At 45.7% G+C, this 20,665-nt stretch overlaps 1 protein-coding gene across 1 annotated transcript in view; it reads right to left on the bottom strand.

Annotated features, from left to right (window-relative positions):
• Positions 1 to 4,940: 4,940 nt before the first annotated feature.
• SP140 (SP140 nuclear body protein) overlaps positions 4,941 to 20,665 on the bottom strand; it is a 47,403-nt gene continuing 31,678 nt past the window's right edge. The window contains 11 exon segments of the mRNA XM_027118948.1: positions 4,941 to 6,297; positions 6,300 to 6,372; positions 7,124 to 7,267; positions 7,481 to 7,558; positions 7,836 to 7,944; positions 8,640 to 8,755; positions 11,541 to 11,585; positions 13,891 to 13,938; positions 15,094 to 15,236; positions 17,125 to 17,229; positions 18,495 to 18,569. Of these exon segments, the coding sequence (XP_026974749.1) occupies positions 6,065 to 6,297; positions 6,300 to 6,372; positions 7,124 to 7,267; positions 7,481 to 7,558; positions 7,836 to 7,944; positions 8,640 to 8,755; positions 11,541 to 11,585; positions 13,891 to 13,938; positions 15,094 to 15,236; positions 17,125 to 17,229; positions 18,495 to 18,569 (1,169 nt within the window). The 3' untranslated portion in view covers positions 4,941 to 6,064.

Below are 20,665 nucleotides of genomic sequence, written 5' to 3' on the forward strand. Positions count from 1 at the left end.
GGTGTAGAAGGACTAGTAAGCCGAGCCTCTGTTGGGCACAACCGTCCTCTGCTCCTGACTCCATGAGGCATGGGGTCCAGACAAGGCTGGCACAGACCACACCTGCCGTTTCTAGTGTCCCCTCTCCCTCTTCTCTCTGCCCCTGGGCAGCTGGTGGCCCGGGCCACTGCCATGCTGGCTGTTGACGTAAATGTGCCCACTTTTCTGTTGTCTGTTTAGGACCTTCACGTTGAGCGCCTGGAATCAGAGGCCACCTAGCAGCAGCTGGACGAGCAAGCCACAGGGTGGACACTCCCGCATGGGGGCTGCTCCTGGCCCCTGGCAGAGACCTTCCTGCGGGTCTGAGAAAGCCGGGCCTGTGCCACACTCTGTGAGAGCCGTGGGAGTTTCTGGAGCATCCCCAGGCCTCTGTGGAGAATGCAGTGTCTTTAAGCCAGGAACTCAGGTTTGGAAAAGGACAGGACCAGATTAAGAAGCAGGTTGATCCTAGGATAAACCATAATGAAAAAAAATATGTATATATAAAAGAGAATATATATCTGTGTATAACTGCATCACTTTGCTGTTCAGCAGAAATTAACACAACATTGTAAATCAACCACACTTCAATTAAAAAAAAAAAAAAGAAGAGGTTGAACTCCTCCTACAAACCCTGCTGGAGAGATTGAAGGAAATAAGGGGGCACCTGGGGCATTTTCCATGGCTGTGAGGACCGCTGGCAATGGGGAGCATCTCTGCTGTCCCGGGAGGATCCCAGCTACTGGGCCCGGAAACCCAGAGGGCAGGGGAGGTCGTGGGGGAGGAGGGACCTGGGGCAGAGGACCCCTAAGGCGACGGGCTTCACGAGCTTCACCAGGAACGGCTTCCCCTCAGACTTCAGCAGTGGGGCTGAGTCTCTAAGCTGGGAGACCCCAGTGGGGACCAGAGGCTTGTCCTTGAGACCAGACAGTAGGACCTGGGATCTGAGCTTAAAGGGCAGAAGGAAGCAGCGTCAGCTGCCAGAGTGGCCACTGAGGCCAGAGGATCAAGACCCTCCGCTCCTCCGTGGGTGTAGAAGTGGAGCGGAGTGGATGCTGGGACCCAAGTGGTTACACTCAGGCCCTGCTCCATTGTCCCCTTCCAGGGGCAGCACATTAGTCAGTGGGACTGGCCTGGACCCCCTGCTCCTCTCTCCTCCTGGGAGACTCTCTGGGTACAAGGGGTGAGTCTGCTTGTTCCTTGTCGGGTCTCCCTGGGCTTGTCCTTCCTGCAGGGCCAGGGCTCTGTCAGCCCTTCCAAGGTCAAGTGCACAGAGACAGGGGCCTGGGGGGTGGGGTGTGACTGATGGGAGCTGTGTAAGACTGTGTGGATAAGCTCAATTCTGAGGGTCTGTTTTAGGGATCTCTTTTTTGCTACATGGTAAGTCACGTCACTAAGCCCCATCCAGCTTTTATCATGAAGAAAACTAGTATTTTGATCCCCATCTGTCTCACCATTTTGCCTGTCAGTTGGTTTTGAATTCAAGTGGGGAGGGTTTATACACAGAATTTGGGGTTCTCCTCTGTGACTTTCACCTTCCTGGGATTTTCCTCTCTCTCCCCAGAAAGCCTGGTTGCCCTGGGCTTCTTCCTGGCTCTGCTGACCAGAAAGAAGGTGGGCTTCCTACCAAAGTTTTGGCCACCCCACGTAAGGCTGCGGCTGCTGTCAAGTAGAGTAATAATAAACAGGAAACATTTTGTCTGGCTGCTTCCCTTGAGTTTTGACTTCCCTCTACCATCAGCCTGCTTTTGTTCACTTTCTAGAAGCCGTAGGCAACTGTTCTTTGCATATTGTCCTCATAGGGACGTCTTCCACCCAGTTTACTTAGGGAGAGCTGGAGAACCCCGTTCTCTCCTCCAGACAGAAGGCCCGGTCCTCTCCAGCCAGATAGCAGGGTGTGTGCTGATGCCCTGGAACCCTCACTGGGAGGTTCAGGCTGAAGGGTGGAGCCCAGGACCTCAGGAGCATCAGTCCTACTGCAGTTCCCAGGGACACAGGCACACTCTCCCCAGGGAAGACCACAGCCAGGCTCCTTTACAGCCAACAGCCCACATATGCGTCCAGGTAAATGGAACCGACAGGGACGATGGGCTTAGTGGCCGTCCTTGCCCTTGGCTGTCCAAGGTGGTGGAGTGGACGCTCTCCCTTCTAACATGATGACAGACTCAGCCTTAATCTCCAAAGCACAGGCAATGGAACTACAGTCAACCTGTTCCATTCGATTCAGGAATGTGCCCCCCAGGCTCTGTGGCCTCTCAGACTGACTGGCCTGGGACCACCCCATTCCTCCCCTTAGACATCAGAGCTCACTGATGGTCCCCGGGTGGGTTCTGCCAGTCAGTTTCATTTTCCTTGGCTGTCCAGCCTCCTCCACCCCTTTCCTAAGAGACATGGATTCCTTTGGGTGAAGACTTCTCCCCTTTGCGTGCAGGAGTAGAAGGAATGTTAACCGAGACACTGGCCCATGAGCAAGCCAGGCCAGCCAGACTCTCTTCGGGGAGTTGGACTCTCACGTGAAGTTTGTTAAGGAGTTAAAACACAGTTGGATAACACTTGTTCAGTGGCAGCTCCGTAACAAGGTGGAGGAGATGTTCCTGGTGTTCAGTTCCTGGAGCAGCTCTGCTTCCTGCCTGGTTCTGGGGCCATTTGCAGGCTCTGAGCCCAGCCTCCTGCCTTTTCGTGAGCCACTGTGCGTCCCATCAATGAAGTCCATCAGAATTTGGGGTTGAGAGAGAGAGAGACAGAGTTCTGTTTCTCCAGAGAGCCCTGATTAATACAGTCATCAATATAGTGGACAAATGTAATGTACTGCAGGGTGGCCAGACAATCTTTGTCCCTTCAGGCTATATTGTGACAGAGAGCAGGAGAATTCACATAGCTCTGGGGCAAGACTGTAAACATGTACTGTTGTCCAGTCCATGTGAACATGAATTGATTCTTATCCTACTTCCTACTGAATTTTTTTTTTTTTTTTTTTGCGGTACGCGGGCCTCTCACCGTTGTGGTCTCTCCCGTTGCAGAGCACAGGCTCCGGACGCGCAGGCTCAGCGGCCATGGCTCACGGGCGCAGCCGCTCCGCAGCATGTGGGATCTTCCCGGACCGGGTCACGAACCCGTGTCCCCTGCATTGGCAGGCGGACTCTCAACCACTGCGCCACCAGGGAAGCCCCTACTGAATGTTTTAAAAGTACATTTCTCCATATTAATAGTTGCATGACATATACCATAGGCCGTGCTAACCTGCTCTAATGGAGATACCACACCAAGCAACAACAGCTGCAACTGGGGCTACTGTTGGTTAAGTTTCTAGTAGTCATCTGGCAGCCATGAACCACTTAGCTTTTGCAGAAGCCAGACTGCTGTTCAAACAAAGATGTAATGAGGATTACAACTCTTGCATCCTTAAATCTTTGCATGTGGCACTAATCTCTGTCATTCCCTCATTCTCCAGGACTGTGATTTTCTTTCAACTTACCATTTTCACCAAGGGAAAGTTCAGTTTCAAGCCCTTCTGCTTGGCCTTTCCTAAGACAGTCATTGTTATTTCACAGGTTAAAGATGCAGGTCAGTCAACTGCTATGTATGTTCTCATTATCCTTACTTTCAGGAACTGGGGTAATGGCTGCTGGGTGATCCCATGGATTGAGTGGACTCACTGTTAGATGGACACTACCTGACATCCATACACTCCACTCTAGCAGGGACCATGATGGTGTTTTGGGACCCCAGGTATTAGCATCAGTTCAGATCCTGTATCAACAACTGTTAAAAGATGTGTGTATTTTCCTTTGTTTGGCATATGGTTACTTGAATAAATGACCTTAGGTCCTTTTGGTGAAGAACTCAGGGAATCACTACTTTTACACTTGCTTATGAGACCTGCCCTCATTTCCATGAGCAGGTCCTAGCTTTGGCTCAGGTCTGGAAACTAGGCAAGGGATCTTGACTTTTTATTGGGGTAGCTGGTCTCAGCCATCCGTTCATCTATTTTTAATCTTTTTTGATGATATATATGAAGCAATATCCTTGTTGGCTGCCCATCTCTCTATAAGTTTAAGGTGTACAGCATAATGATTTGTCTTATGTACATCCTAAAATATTACCACAGGTTTAGTGACCGTGTCCAATTAGCTATCTCCATAGACTGCTTTGGGCCAGGGCTCCAGCCGTCATTCTAACCTTGCTGCACATTACAAAACTTATTTCATCTTGCTCTGACAGTTAAATGCTGCCACCTGGCTTCCATTATTCTAGAATCCTATCATTTCCATTGTCACTAGGGAATCCAGTTCTGTAAAACATTCCTCCATTATGCCAACCTACAGAGGACAGCCCCCACTGAGTATCTCAAGCATGCTGGTGCCCCTCAGCTGTGTGTTCCTTATCACCTTGTTAAGTTAATGTCTCTGAGGCCTCCTGAAGAGCACAGTAACCCGGTGGATGGGTTTTCCAGTTGCAGAGAGTGGAGCCATGCCAACATCCTGAGGCTTTTTTTTTTTTTTTGCAGTACGCGGGCCTCTCACTGTTGTGGCCTCTCCCGTTGCGGAGCACAGGCTCTGGACGTGCAGGCTCAGCGGCCATGGCTCACAGGCCTAGCTGCTCCGCGGCATGTGGGATCTTCCCGGACCAGGGCACGAACCCGTGTCCCCTGCATCGGCAGGCGGACTCTCAACCACTGCGCCACCAGGGAAGCCCCATCCTGAGGCTTTTGGATCTTCTTTTCCACAGTCTGCCCTGGCATCTCTGCTTCCACTTCATCTAGTATGTACCACAGTTTATACCAAGCTTTTTTTAAATTAAATTTTTTAATTAAATGTTTTTCTTCCAGTTTTATTGCAGTATAAGTGACATACAGCACTGTATAAGTTTAAGGCATATATAATGACTTGACTTATATACATCATGAAATGATTACCACAATAAGTTTAGTGACCAGCCATTTTTATTCCAAAATTAAAGGAATAGAAAAAATATATATATATATAAGCATTTAAGAGCCAGCCAGGAGCATACTGGATTCATCCCCTTTGGCCCTCGCCAGGCTAATTAAACTTCTTGACACAGGAGAGTGCTTCTGTGTTGACAATTTTCCCTTTTCCAGTTTCACATTCCCCTTCTTTGTCCAGGACCCACCCCCAGACACAATCTCCTGGTACCTGCTGGTACATGTTGGCCAGTCCTGCAGCTCCACTGGGGTAAATGCTCTCTTCAGCTGGCAGGACAACCCAGGACTTTCTCAGTGGGGTCATGCTGGGAGGACTCTGCAGTCTTCATTCAAGCAAGATTAGGATGGGGTAGGGGAGGGGTCTGTCTTCCAACAAAGGCTAGGGAATTCTTTTGCAGGCCCTGTGTGTTGAAGGAGACCTGGAGTTCAAGGTTCTCACTTGCATCTACCTAGAAAGGCCGATTCTGATTCAGGACTGCACTCCTTCTTTACCAGGGTGCTGCCTTTGGCACAGGAGACCATCCCAGTTTAGGCTGCAGTCTTCTCCTGTGTTCTGCCACTCTTAAACCTGGGACCTGGGTCAGGCCTTCCTTTTGTCTGCCTTCCAGCTGCAGTTGTAAGGGTGTCTTTGCTTTGACTAATAGATTTAAGGCTGTCATTTATTCTTTTCAATATATCAGTGGCACTTAGCAATAGCCACCAAAATCTACAATTCCATTTACCATTTCTCCCTTTGTGAATGCCAATTCCAAAAGCTAGTGAAATCCTCTTTATCTCATCGAGTTTCCCAAAGGTGAAAGTTTGGCAACAGCACTATTAAAGCACACCAGGGACCATCAATATACCACCCATCACCATCTGGCCAGACTGGGATCCGAATCCAGAACCCACCCTTACAGCCTGCTTGCTGGGATCGTTACCTTAAGTTGGGTTCCCTAGAAGCAGAGCCTGAGATAAAGTCTCTTAAGTAAGTGATTTATTGTGAGTTTCTTTGGGAGAAACGAGGGAGGGAAGCAGGATTATAGGAAAAGCTAAGCAAGGATGTGATCACAGCCACAGACTAGCTCCAGCCGGATCTCATGGGGAACACAGGAGCATGAATCATAACACAAGGTTGAGTCCACCTTGGCACTGGAGGCCGGCCCCCAGGCCAAGGAAGGGTAACCCTCTAGGTGAAGCTGGTTCCATTTGGCTGAAGGCAATGCTCTGGGGAGGGGCGGCGCGAGCAGCCAGCCTTCCATGCGGCTGGGGGATGACAAGTCTGCTCCAGAAGGGGTTTTCCAGGACACTAACAGCATCCACTATTCCAGTGAGCTGTCCTCGTTTGTCTCCCGAATAGTGAACACTTCCTTGAAATTCTTCTCAAATTCGGCCTCCAGTCTAAGTCCCATTTGGCCAAAGTCATTGAACTGGAAAAAAATAAAATAAAATGAACACAAAAATCATGATGCTCATTGTCAGTGTCATTGCCACCTTGTAACTGAGAATGATCAGGACTCTGGTCTTAGACACCCTAAGTTATATGAACCAGGTTATGCTAAAAAACTCACGCAGCGAGGAGCAACAAGATAGAAATGGGAACTCATAACCACACCTGGGGACTCGTACTTATTTGGTTGGGTTATTGATTTCAGTGAGAGTTAGAAAAGTAATCTATGCTCTTTGTAACAGTGCAAATAGTACAGATTGCTTTTAAGTTAGATCAATGACCTTCCTTTTTCACTGACACTTCTGTTCCCCTCTGGTGACTCCTGTTAAACTATATGATCCATTCACACGGAGTGGAATCTGGAGATTGGGATTTCGGAAGAGGTCAGATTGCGTGTTTTGGGGGAGAGATAAGAAGCACAGTGTGACTTTAAGATGCAAGTCTCTTCTCCCTGGGTTTGGAGCAGGCAGGACTCTGCTGTTCTCAACGGCAGCTGTAGGAGGGTCTGAGCTCTTCGAGGCCTGGGGTTCTGGTTGCAGGGACACCTTCTGATTCGCTGTTACTACGCCTTGCTGAGCTCCAGTCTTGAACGGAAAAGTCACTGACTTCCGGAACTCTTGCTTTGCAGGTTTCATAGGATGAGGGAAAGTAAAATTTCCCAGGCACCAGAAAATGAGGGCAGAGTGGCTCAATGGACAGAAAATGAAATGGAAGCGGGGAGAACCACTTACCTTGTAAGATGCCCTGTGGTTCTGAAAGATGAGGCGCATGTCCTGCACGAACCCCTCCACATAGGAGTAACCCTGCTCGTTCAGCTTCTTCTTGATCTTGTCCAACCACATGGGTTCCTTTAGGTTTTTAGAAGCCTCTTTAATCTAGTGAAAAACAAAAATCAATGGGAGAATTACTGGCAGAGTTCAATGTGTGCCTCCTGTGGATTCCCATCAAATCCAGTAGAAATACAAAAAGGTAACAGCAGCTCATGCTCTCACTCCCAGGGGATTCTGATCTCAAATCCCATGGGTACCTGTTTCAAGGTGGGGTAACATCATGGCAGCCTGTAATCACAGTTTGTTATTGTTACTTACATAATAGTAGTATGGAATCTTCGCAAAAAAGGTGCTCTCTGAATGACAATAGACCTTCAAGAGGAGGAACTCACATTTCTGCAAAAGAAGGTGGCTGTGAGTGAAAAGCAGCTTGGAGACAATGAGCCCATATACATGCCCAGGCAGAGGCATGACTCACACCAGTATCTGGAAGTTTCCCCAAACATGGATGGCTCTTGGAGACAGACATGCAATGGCTGCAAACAAGTTCTGGTGTGATTTCAGTGTGACTGAGTCATGGCTCACCCTTTGGTTGCCTTTCTCCTGACCCTGCCTATCTGACTTCTCACATGTGAGGGGAAGGGGGAAGAATTGGGGTTCCCACCCGACTCACCAACTGCTCCTCGGGCTGCATCTGCCTTGCCAGGACCTCAGATTCCCCGAGACATCGCTGGCTTCCTGAAAACTCCTTTGCCCTGCAGAAGGTGCAACTCCACAGGTCCCTAAGGGACCAGACATAAGTAAGTGAGGGAAAGGTCCCTGGAAACAGTCATCACTCCTATGTCTGATACTGTCCTCCTTTCAGGAATGTTGATGGACACAGCTGGAAGAGGAAAGGGGCACCTCCAGAGTCTCCAAGAACCCCACGTAGGGTCTGAGCCAATGACCCTCATCCCATCGAAGGAGCAACAAGGGGTCAGGGCATGGAGGTGGTGTCAGGATGAGTAGTGGGCTCTTCTTTCTCTGTCTGTTTCTGGGAGCACAAGGAATCCTACCCACCAGGCCTGAGTGTCCAAACTGGGTCTTAACCCCTGGGGGACCTCAGGCTTTCCTCAGCCCATTAAGAACGTGGCAAAATGAGGGAACCAGCCCATGTTTCCTGCCTTTTCTGAATAAGTGCAGAACACAAATGAGTGGCATTTCCACCCCCATGAACAGGAGTCCATGCTGGAAAACTTCTAGGAAAGGACAGTAGCAGTATGTGGGCAAAGGACCTGGCTACTGACTTAGAGGAGAGCAAAACGCATTAACCTGCCACTGCCAGCATCTTGAAACAGCTCTCTGGATCATACTGCTGGACCCTGTGCTTATGGCCCTGCTGTTTCCCCATCTAGACATAGTAAGAACTCCGTAGGGAGAGTGTGTACGGCAGGAGGAAGGGTCCCTAATAAGAAGGGAGGGGCTGCATCTCACGAACCTCTCAGTTTCCACAGGTGGGATGTGACAGTCCTCATGAAAAGATCTCGAACAAGTATCACAGCAAAACAGCTTTCCTCCATCCCTGCACGTCTCACACACATCTGAGTTTCCCAGCTAGAAGGTAAAACAACATCTATATCCCTGGTGAGACCCCAGAAGGCCAGAACTAGGGGAATCTAGAACTCATTGCCTTTGTGTGAATCTGAATGGACACTTATATGCTTCTCCCTGAGATATTAAAGAACAGCATAGCGTGGCGATTTCAGAAGCAGAAATTGTGGTCCGCAATGAAATTCAGGAGGAAGGGCCTCTGTGTCAGACCAGAAAAGTCTTCCCTATAAGCCAGAGACTCGGGCTTCCCTGGTGGCGCAGTGGTTGAGGATCTGCCTGCCAGTGCAGGGGACATGGGTTCGAGCCCTGGTCTGGGAAGATCCCACATGCCGCGGAGCAACTAGGCCCGTGAGCCACAACTACTGAGCCTGCGCGTCTGGAGCCTGGGATCCGCAACAGTGAGAGGCCTGCGCACCGCGATGAAGAGTGGCCCCCGCTCCCCGCAACTAGAGAAAGCCCTCGCACAGAAACGAAGACCCAACACAGCCAAAAATAAATAAATTAATTAAGAAAAAAAAAAAAAACAGAGACTCGAACACTGAAAGGCTAGCAACAAAACAAGACAATTTTTTAGGAATCTGAATAACTTTATTACCTTGCAGATAAAATAAGTTCCTGAAATAAAGTGTTAAATGCATTTGTCTACACCACAATAACTAAACTGACTCCTTGAAGGGTGATATATTTAGAATTTAATAAGGTGGATTAAACTTAGTGTGGAAAGTAATACAAGATTATTTTAACAATTATTTTGAGTCTTGTTCTGGGCTTTTGCGTGAAACTACTCGTGTTGGGTGAATTGGGATTCTGGCCATTCCTTTTTCTTTTTTTTTTTTTTTGCGGTACGCGGGCCTCTCACTGTTGTGGCCTCTCCCGTTGCGGAGCACAGGCTCCCGACGCGCAGGCTCTGCGGCCATGGCTCACGGGCCCAGCCACTCCGCGGCATGTGGGATCTTCCCGGACCGGGGCACGAACCCATGTCCCCTGCACCGGCAGGTGGACTCTCAACCACTGCGCCACCAGGGAAGCCCCCATTTCTTTTGCTTTTGAAATGGTCATATATGAGGAAGTGCTAGCTCCAAGGACCATTTTGCCAAAAAGCTCCCATTCAATGTTCTGGGGATCCTCAAGGACACCCCCCAATTGGAGACTGAGACTGCTCTGACATGGAGTCACGGGGCCATGTTTTTTCTCATCAGTGTAGGAACTGACAGATTACCATCATCGTTCTCTAGAAAGTGATGACCCCTCTTCCCAGAAGAACAAGGAATAACCAATATAACCAATGTCTAAGAACCTCACATTTGTGTATTTTTTAGCAGATTTATCTAGCTCTTTGTTTCTTAGTCCAGCTGCACATTAGAACTTTCAGGGCAGAGTATATAAAATACTAATGCCCTGGTCCCTACGCCAGAAATTCTGAATCAATTTGTCTGGGTAGGGCAGATCCATTGGCGTTCTTCTTTAATTCATGGAATGGGTAGTTTTGTGTATCAGAATCATCTGGGGAGTTTTAAACAATGCCAATGTCCAAGTCATAGCCTAGACTGATGAACAGAATTTCCTCTAGGGTGGGATCCAGGCAATACTATTTTCCAAAGGTCTTAGTTTCAGCCTAAGTTGAGACTTACCCTGAGCAAAGGGGATATGATAGGCCTGAATTGCTCTGCAATACCAGGTCCCAGGAAAGACTATTAACAGCAATGAGGGCACTCTTGCTGGAACAGGTGCCATCTCCTCCCCATGGACTCTTGGCCGTGGGCTGTGAGACCTGACCCTGTGTGTCTATATCCATCCCAAACAAGCCACACAAACACTGGACTCCAGCACTGTTTAGATGACTAAAGAATCCTTCATTTGTCCAAGGGTCAGAAAGAGTGTGGATAAGATCTAAATATTGTTGGGGGGATCGCTTTGAAGGTAAACTATAAGTAAAACTACTGGACTATCCCTCCTCTTTTGGACGTTGTGTATCAGTATTACTGCATACTAACCCATGTGAGTGCTTCCCCCTGGAGTTGTGCAAAGGTGACTCTGCTTAAAATCTCCATCTTGTTGCAATGAAGGGAATCAAAATATGATTCAACTTAGAGAGTGGAGTCATCCATAATTTTAGCAGACCTTAAAGCATCCAGCCGTATGGTACCAGTTTGAGTAAAAATGCCCTGTGATTTGCTATGTGGTGACCAGCTCAGCACCATGATGGCTCCCTCGAGATTGGATACGGGGCTTCCGTGAAGAACCCACTAGCCCTGAGTGCATTTCTCTGCAGGACTCACAACGGGGTTCACACCTTAACTTGCCAGGTTGGCCTGGCCTGTTCCTTCTGATTGACACTTAAAACCATCTAGCTCTACCTGTACCTTGGAATAGATGTTTGGGATTTTCCTTTCCTTCCTTATTGCCTTCTTTAAATTGCTGTTTTCTCCTCAAATTTCCTCCTTATCCTTCATCTGCAGGCCAGCCGCACCCATTACTACTTCAAGCCCAGGCTCTAGAGACCCCAGTGGTCTCAAGCTCTGCCTCCCAGACTCACTTTCGGGGGAAATGAGGAAATGGGAAGGTTTCCACTGAACAAATGGAAGGGTGCTTTCAGGCTGAGACACCCAACGCCAGAACCATGTACCTGATGTGGGTGACGCATCTGCTGTTCCCTGCTCATCACACATAGCAACATGCTGCACCTGAGTGTGAGTGTGCTTCAGGGAAATGCAGTGATGACTCAGAGAATGTGCCGAGGGAAAAGGCCCGCGTTATCCTGGGGTCACAGGCGGGCGTTAGTACTTACACAAAGGTCATCTAAAGTACTGTCATGAGACTTCGGTACTCTTTTCTGCATAAAAGAGAGAAAGATTAAAGGACAATATTGAATGTGATGTATGCATCCGTCACTTATTTAAACAGCAATCTGTTGAGGGATTCAAGACACGGTTTACCCATTACTTCATACCTGTTTTTATGGATACACATATCTACTTGGAAAATAAAAAGTACCAAAGTACCACTGTTTGGCCCAATGCAAGTTCTATTCCCTGGCTCTCAGATGCAAAGTGGGGTTTTGTGAAGCCATGCAGGGAGTCTGGCCCTGGTTCCCACAGATGGAGTGGGAGAAACTCTGCTGGTTTTCTTGCTTTGAGAGGCCCTTAGGCATTTTTCTCTATATTAGAAAATGTCATCCCAACTGGAGGAGCTGCAGGGAGAGTATCAGGCCGAGGACTCATCGTCAACAGCTCCAGTGACCACAGGGCCCAGAGGCCTGGCATCCATGCAAGTGTCCCAGAGAAGAATGTCACCACCTATCACAGGTCTCCCAGGGCACAGCCCCAAAGATAAAATGTGCCCAAGTTTCCCAGGGTTGCAACTCTTCTTCCAGAAGGTCACCCTCCTCTTCCCTCCCTCTGAATCCCAAAAAGTCAGCTAGCTGACTCTTCAGAGGTAACTGACTACCACCCACCAACTTTACATTGCGTTCCAATATTCAGTAGAATGACCTGACCTCCTTCCCTCTGGGACACAGGCAGCCTCAGCTTTTATCTGCAGCCCAGGGCAGAGTGCTCATGGAAAAGTGTGATCCATGGGACAGTGATCTGAGAGGTGTCCATGTCACTGCCCACGTTTCTGTGTGGCCTGAAGTTCACCACCCATCCCCATTAGTTATTCTTCCATGTTAGACAATGAAGTTGAAACGATCCTTGAGGTCAGAGATATTGCTTCAATCTTCTAATGACCACTGGGCGTTTAGTGTGCACTCAATCATTGTATGTTGGATAAGTGAATAAACGAGTATCATTTCACTTAGGAACAGATCACTTGCTATCTCCTAAGCAAATATTAGCCTACAATAAAAAGATTGTTCTAAAGGTGTGTATCAGATTATTTTACAACACAGCAGCTGTCATCAAAAGGTGTTAGAGACCTTTGTGAGGAGCCAGGAAGCTGTCATGTGGCGCTGAGAGTGACACTGAAGATTCCAGAAGCCAAGGGGCAAGAGACGTTCTGAGAGGCACAGAGGACCCATGGAGGTAGTAATGGGTCCTGAGATCCGCCACTTGGGGAGCTTCTGTTCTCGCTCACAGGGAGATGCAAAATATAGAGGTAACTGCAGGTTGTTGCTAAAAAGTGCTGCACCCACAAATAAGGGTAGAATCTGTTGGTAGGACATTGTCAGCTTGTGTGGGTAATCTAACTGAGTAACTCTTGGCACCTGGGGAATGGTACAGATGCCGGTCTTTAATATACTCACTAAGTAGTGCAAATAATATGATAGTTTCCCTTTAGGAAATCCAGTGGGTGAAATGTCCCAAGGACTTAGAGTTCAAACTGTCCAGAACATCAGATAATGTAAAGGCCTGGACCTCACATTCCCAGTGGAACATGAAGTCCCATTGGCCAGCTACGTCTGACCTGTCTTAGAAATCTGTGAATGTCTTGAATGGCCGTTTCTACATGAAGTGTATAAGAATGGCACCTCTCACCTCCTCCTTCTTCTCAAGTTCTCATTCATACCCAGCCCTGGAAAAACCATCACCATGTCCTGAATCTACACTGCACCATACATATTTGTTTGTTGCCTCCAGAGAAGAAGGAATCACTTTCATAGATAGAAGGGAGGTCTGCACAGCACCCCCTTGAGGAGCTGAAAGAGTGGCATCAGAGTAAACAATTTTCCGGGTCAGCCCCTCCTATACTTAGACTGTGAATAAACTTTTGCTCCATCAGATTTCATTAAAGTTAGGAAATAGTACCATGATTTTAAAAATCTGGGTTTGAGTTGAAGATGACCCTATCACCTTATTATGATATATTTTTATGTATTCCAGCATCATGTCTTCTTTTACAACTTTGACACCCTTACATCTGCATCTATAGCTAAAGCACATCCATGAGGTCTATTGTGATGGTTCCTTATCACCTCCATTTCAAATGGTTTACCATTCAAAGAAGATCTTGCCATATATACAACATAGTGTTCAAAGTAGCAACATTGAAGGTGCATACCGAAAGTTTTTAAAAGGTGGGAGTGGGGTGTTGGAGGAAGTTTAATAATAATTACCCAGTTGAGAAACCACAGAATAATACACAGTGCATGAAAAATCAGTTATGTAATGAGAACTTGTAGAAAGTTATGCAATAATCACCTTTCTCATCCTGCCATATTTCCTTGGAGGGTTATGGAGAAATCTTTTCTGAAAGATAAAAGGATCTAAGTATATGGTTGGCCTGTGAGTCTCGCATTTCGAACCTCCTCCCAAATATTTCTCCTGGGATGTCCCACTGTCAGCCCAAAGCCAAGGTGTCTAAATGAGAAATCATCTCGCTCTCCTCACTTGTACTTCTTCTAGAATATGATCAGTGGTAGCTTAAAAATCATCTTTAGAACTTTTTTTCCTCCTGTGCTTTTTTCCTAACTTTAAGAGGTTTTCCTTCATAATCTCTTTGACACCTCTCACCTCCTCTCCATTTCCACCAGTGTCACTCAAGCTTGAGTCCCTCTACCAGGGCTAGTCAATCAACACACACTTATCCCATGCCTATTTGGTGCCAGACATTCTGGCCAATCTTGGGCACACAAAGATGGACAAACCCAAGAGGGGTCTAGAGAGAAAAAGGGGATGCATGGAAGGATGAGAATAAAACCGTATAAGAAAGGCCTTAGTAATGGGCTCAAGAAGCCTAGGGAAGGGATGGTCAGGGTCAGGTCAGGCAGGGGATAGTCAGGGGAAAATGGCATTGGAGCTGAGCATTGCATGTTGAGTGTAGGTTTCTTCGGCTGAAAGACACTGAAGTCATTTCAAGGCCCCATGGCCACCTAAAACACTATTTTAAATATGTCATTTCACACCTCAGAAGACTTCACTGATTTTGCATTATCTATATTGTGAGTTTAAACATATTAGCCTGGCATTAAATCCCTCCACAAACAGCTCCAGTTGATGGGTTATGCCTTATCACATACAATATGTCTACCTCAACCATGGTTCTGGTTTTCGTGCCATTCTTTGTCTGGAGTAACTTCTTCCTACTTGGTTGATTGTAAACTGTCTTCTTCTTTCAGTGCATAAAGCTGTCTGCATGCACCTGAGTCAGAATGACCTTTCCTTCCTCCAAGCTCCTGCATCCATCCTGACGGAGCCCCTTTTACAACAGTGATGTGCTGCATTGTACTGAGGTTAGGAATGTGGAACACCTCTCCCCAGGTGAGAGGATAAACTCAGAGGCATCTGGGCTTTAGCTATAACTCATCTGGGCTTTAGCCATAACAAATTTGGTGAGCAAATAGTGACCTTATTCTTGGGGCACAGCAAGGAAAGTCACGTCTCCCATCCCTGTCACTGGAATACCTCGATCAGCCAACGTAGGGGCATCCCACCGCAGCGAACACTTATCTTCCAGTTCTTGGATCTTTCGTGGCCTCCTCTGATTTCAAATTCCCTGGGGGTGAACCAGTCTCCATCCTCACTCTGTATACACTTCACCCAAACTCCTGTAAGACCAGGGTAAGTTAATCTTTAGCCCTCTTTGTTTTCAGATGGTGGGCTCCCAACACACTGGATCTGGACCTACCCAATTTGGTCTCAAGATCTAAAACAGGAGAGTCTAGCCTCCCCTTTCAGGCTTCAGAATCCCCAAACCTAGCCTTTAAGTCCCCTCAAAGGATATTTACTGCTTTGTGGCAACATTTCTTTAACCAATGTGCAACAACAACAACAAAATGATAATTACCATCAAAATCAACCTTTTAAAAGTATGTCAAAATCACCTACGAAGGAAAAGGAAGTGATTTTGAAGAGTGAGACCATTTCAATTTGCTAGGGATAGAGAACAAGTCAGAATCTCCTATGGACTTTGGGGAACCTCGGGTTGGGACTAAGATCTCCAATGGGGGCTCTGCGGCTCAGAACGGCACCACAGCAGCATCTGTGCCCTTTATTACACTTTTCATCCAGTTTAATGGCATTATTGAGCAGAGATTTTCCCATCCCTGAAATCATGGATAGCTGATATTAAAAATAATTGTGAAATGTTATCCAATGGAAAATTTAAGTCATGTATAAAAGATAATCATATGCTTAACATCACTAGTCATTAGAGAAATGCAAGTCAAACCCACAATGAGATACCATTTCACACCCACTAAGATGGCCATCATAGAAAAGTCAGACAATAACAAGTGTTGGCAAGGAAGTAGAGAAATGGGAGCCCCCATACACTGTTGGTGGGAATATAAAACAGTACAGCCACTGTGGAAAACATTTTGGTGTTTCCTCAGTAGGTTAAACATGGAATCATCATATGAACCAGCAATTCCACTCCTAGGTATATACCCAAAAGAATTAAAAACATACGTTCACACAAAAACTTGTACATGAATGTTCAAAACAGCATTATTCATAATAGTGAAAGAGTGGAAACAATCCAAACTGATGAAAAAATAAACAAAATATGGTATATACATACCATGGAATATTATATTATTGGGCAATAAGAAGGAATGAAGTACTAATATATACTATTATATGGATGAAGCTTGAAAACATAATCTTAAGTGAGAGAGCCAGTCCCAAGAGGGCACATATTATATGATTCCATTTAAGTGAAATACCTAGAATAGGCCAATTTATGGAGCAGAAAATAAGATTACTGGAGAGAAAATAGCCCAGTTTAGGGCTGGGTGGTGGAGTGGGGTTAGGTGGGAATGGGCATTGATTGCTAATAGACATGGAGTTTCCTTTAGCAAAAAAATATTCTGACAAAAATATTCTAAAATTAGATTGTGGTGATGGCTGTACCATCTTGTGAATATACAAATAAAACTCAACATTGAGTGGTACACTCTCAGTGGTGAATTGTATCTCGGTTAAGCTGTTTAAATACTTTACCTCAATTACGTACATTAATTCCTCGCAGCTACACCATGAAGCAGGTTTTTAATGATTTCTTTTTTAGATAAAGAATTTCAGGGTCAGAAAGGTCCCATTCTCTACTCGGCTGAATCAGTCCCTCTCGGCATAGCTGAGGCTGGGACTCAGGTTGTCTGATTCTGAATTCTGTTCTATCCTTACTACATCAAGCACCTGCCCTGGTGAAAATCATCCAGAGGGAGAGAGGATATGAAGTTGGAGGCTGAGGGCCTCTTCCCTTTTACTTCTGCTTCATTTCTCTTTGGCCTCCCCATGGACACTTTCACGTGGGAGTAAGCACCTAAAATGTATGATTTCTTAAAGTGTGAAAATAGCAACTTAGGGATCCCTTCCTCCTCTCAAGCCAAACCATTGTCCCAATTCCTTCAACTATGTGTAATTCACATGGATAATTCCATTACTTCTCGTGATCCCTTCAGATAGGAATTGCAAATAGACCATAAAACCCACCTTCTTTCAATTTCTTCTTATGTAACATCCCCTTCACCTTACCACAGCTCACAGGAAGTATACGAGAGTGAAAATCCACTTTTTCATATCTGCGTTTTCTTTGCCCTGAAAGAGAAGATTCCTTCATTGTCTCATTTTCAATTGCGCACGTACTGCTTCTCCCATGCTGAGTTTGTTCCTATAAAGGTAGGGAGGAACTTGGAAAGCTTTATTCCATAAATCTCTAGGAAAAGTCTTTCTTCCAAGTGGCATTTTTGAAACATAACTACAGAATGTCTACCTCTACCTCATCCCTCAAATCTCACACAAAACAGAATGTGGTAACAGAGAAATTGGGCTTCAGTAAAACTGTCTTAGCTCCCAGTCCAGTCAGCCCCACTGATTCTTACGTGACAATGAAACATACAGCTGCATCATGTTCTGAAGGGAACCTCCAGTTATACTATTTCACTGCAGTTAGGTAGCTGGAACAAAGTGAGAGACTGTACTTGCATCTCTCTATTTGAGCGCTGGTTAGTGAGCAGAGAGAGAGAGTAATGATGGGGGAACCTAATGGAGGTGACGTCTGTCTTCTCTTTGTGTTCTCTGCTTTGCTTCACTTCTCCCTCACATCGGCTTTCTCCTTAGCTGAAAGAGGAGTTCAGGAAGCTCTAGGATAATCTGCAAGTTGCATGGTGGGGAGGGCTGCTAGAGACCTGATTCCACAGCAGCAGGGGTGAAAGGTCTTCAAACTAGCTCAAGGAGGATGTGTAACTGATGCTGACCCTCCAGCCAACGTTTTAGAGCTATGATGAGAAGAGGGGGAGCTGTCCGTGGTCCAGTTTTGAGGTAGTAGGCTAGTAGAACTGGGATGAACTGAGAAGGATGGTGTGGGCCTAATTCACTCTCTTGCTTTACAGATGAAGAAATTGAAGCAAAAGCTGTCAAGTGACAGGTCCAAGCCCACACAGTCAGAAGAAGAGAATGACAGACTTCTGACTACCATTCCAGGCCACCCATGGTGTGCAATCTCTGACTCTCTGTGCAGCAGGAAAAGGATCTGCTAAATAATATGTGGGTTGTATATGTGCCCTTTATATGAAAGCAGACTATTTCCAGACTATTTCAGTTCAGTGAAGACAGCATCACTGTGGTAGCCCCTGGACCCATTGGGTCTGGTTTAGATCTGTCACCAAGTTACTTGTTTGTGGAATTATCTTCTTTTTCTTTCATACACATTTGGAAAATGGACCAAATCATAGACGTTTTCCAACAGTTAGTAAAGCTACATAAAGCAATTAGGGAAATGGATTTATCAGTAAAAACACAGAGTAAAGCACAGGAAATTAGCTGCATAATCATTGAGAGTGTATTCCCCTTTTCTTCTTTACCTCTTGACTTAACTTTTTTCTGTGGGGCTCTGTCACTATGAGTTAAGTGGAGTCTCCCTCTGCCTCTCCTTTTCCCTGAGAAAATAGAAAAATAGAATCACAGTCACAGACATGCAGTTGCACTGTGTATATTAGTGCTTTACAGAATTTCCATTGAAATGTAACTTCCCATAAGCCTGTCTAACGCACAAAGAAAAATATATAATGCCTAGTCCTTAAGCACGAAGAATTAGATGGCAAATCTTAGACTCATCTTATATTTTACTTTTCATTGTCCCACATTAGTAAAACAAACAAATAATAGAAATCAGCATTTTATTTATGTCTCAAGCAGCCATGTGTTGAGTGCTTAATAGATGGCAATTGTACATCTACTAATGTACAATTAAAGGAAGTGAGTTAAGGGAAACCCTATGGTGGGCTTCACAGGTGAGACACATGTCCTGCACATCACCTAGAATGAAGTTATTTGTACATTTGTGTTGACAGTTTTAGTAATGTGACCAAGAGTTTTGTCCACCTGGGTTTAGACAGAGAAACTAACAAGAAGTCTAATCAAGAGAATGGGTAGAACTGAGTCCTCCAAAACCTTGATTTCAAATAGTAATTAAGGACTGACTCAGTAGATGTTGCAGCAGAGGCTGTTCTGCCATTTACAAGTTAATTGACGGTGGATATGCATCTCAGTATGTTTGCTATCATTCACATGTGTTTTATATTCTAAGGTAGGAAGATAAATTCATTTCCTGTTTTCTGTGTTCAATGCCTACCATCAAATGGCCACCATCTGATGGTGCTGAGTGGGTTAATACAGACCCCAGGAAGAAATATTTTCCAGACTACTCCTTCCTAACTGCTGCAAACTCCAAGCAGATTATGAGCATATATCAGACCAGCAAAGTAAAAAGGCTCTTTCCTTCAGTCAAACCCAAAATGGACGCATTGGTTGGAAAAATAATCCCATCTTCTGGTCTTTAGACTAAGCAGTTACTGAGAGGGTTTTCATTTCCTCAAGATCAAAATGGCCTCATGGGACAAATGTTGATGACTAGACCTTATCAGAAGATCAAACAAGTCACAACTTTGCAAGTTGTCACCCTGTTGTTATTTAACAAGATAATAGACTCTCAGACAAGAGGCCTACAGAGATTTCTAAACTTAAGAAATCTTAAGTTTAAGAAATCTTAAAACTTAAAGAAATGTCTAAACGTAAGAAAGTAGAAGACTTGGATAGTATAGCCGTGGGCTAAGGAGAACCACTAACAAGACAGAATTGCAGTTCTTAAAGAGGCAGGTTAATCTTTTGACTCCCTCTCACTTTCTCCCTCTGTAAGGTGGGTTCACTAGGCAATAGCAGGTCACCCAGCCAGGTATGGCTTTCTGAGGCTCTCCGTACCTCCTCTCTCACCCAAGATGCCAAAGTGGTGGAATACTCTAGAAGACCAGGATATTTCTGGTTCTCTTTCTCATTCCTCTCTCCTCTTCTAAAGGTCCATGCTCACAGCCCAGTGAGAAGAGATCCAGACATCTCTTCCTTGCCTCTCCCATATTCCAGTTTGGTTTGGCACTAAAGCTCTGATTACAACCTTGGACAGGCCAGCAAATGCAGAGTTCTTTCTTGCTCTCTGTCTCTATCTGTTGCTTCTGGTTATATCTTTCCTGGGTGGTAGGTATGTTGGATTTACCTTTCATCAAATCTGTTAGGCCTAATATTTGTAGGGAGAAAGAGGAAATACATTGAAGTCCATTCTAGTCTTTGGAGCTTCTAGTAAAAGGAGGTTTGGTGCTTAAAACCCACTAATTCATAATATAGCGCTATTGTATTTTACTTTCAAAACAGATTGGCTGAGCAAGGCAGGATTTAACTATTTCTGTGTCCCCAGGCTCTAGTGCCCATTTAATAACACTGAAACCCCATAACAAACCCTAATAAATACTACGGCAGTCAGATTACAATGTAAGGTTATTTTAAAAAAAATTGTTATGTTTGGTATTAACCACTAGAAGTAAATATGACAATTTTAAATTTAATACTGTTTTCTCAAAATCTTAGTAGAACTAAGTCCCAGCCGTTGAGAACAATTCACTAAGTGCCAAAAAGGGTGACCAACTGCCCCAGTCTGTTCAGGACTAAGGGGTATCCAGGATGCAGGACTTTCAGTGGCAGAACT

Source organism: Aethalodelphis obliquidens, unplaced genomic scaffold (assembly GCF_003676395.1).
Source record: "Aethalodelphis obliquidens isolate GAN/ISIS:26980383/991018 unplaced genomic scaffold, ASM367639v1 scaffold2, whole genome shotgun sequence".
NCBI classification, from domain to species: Eukaryota; Metazoa; Chordata; class Mammalia; order Artiodactyla; family Delphinidae; genus Aethalodelphis; species Aethalodelphis obliquidens.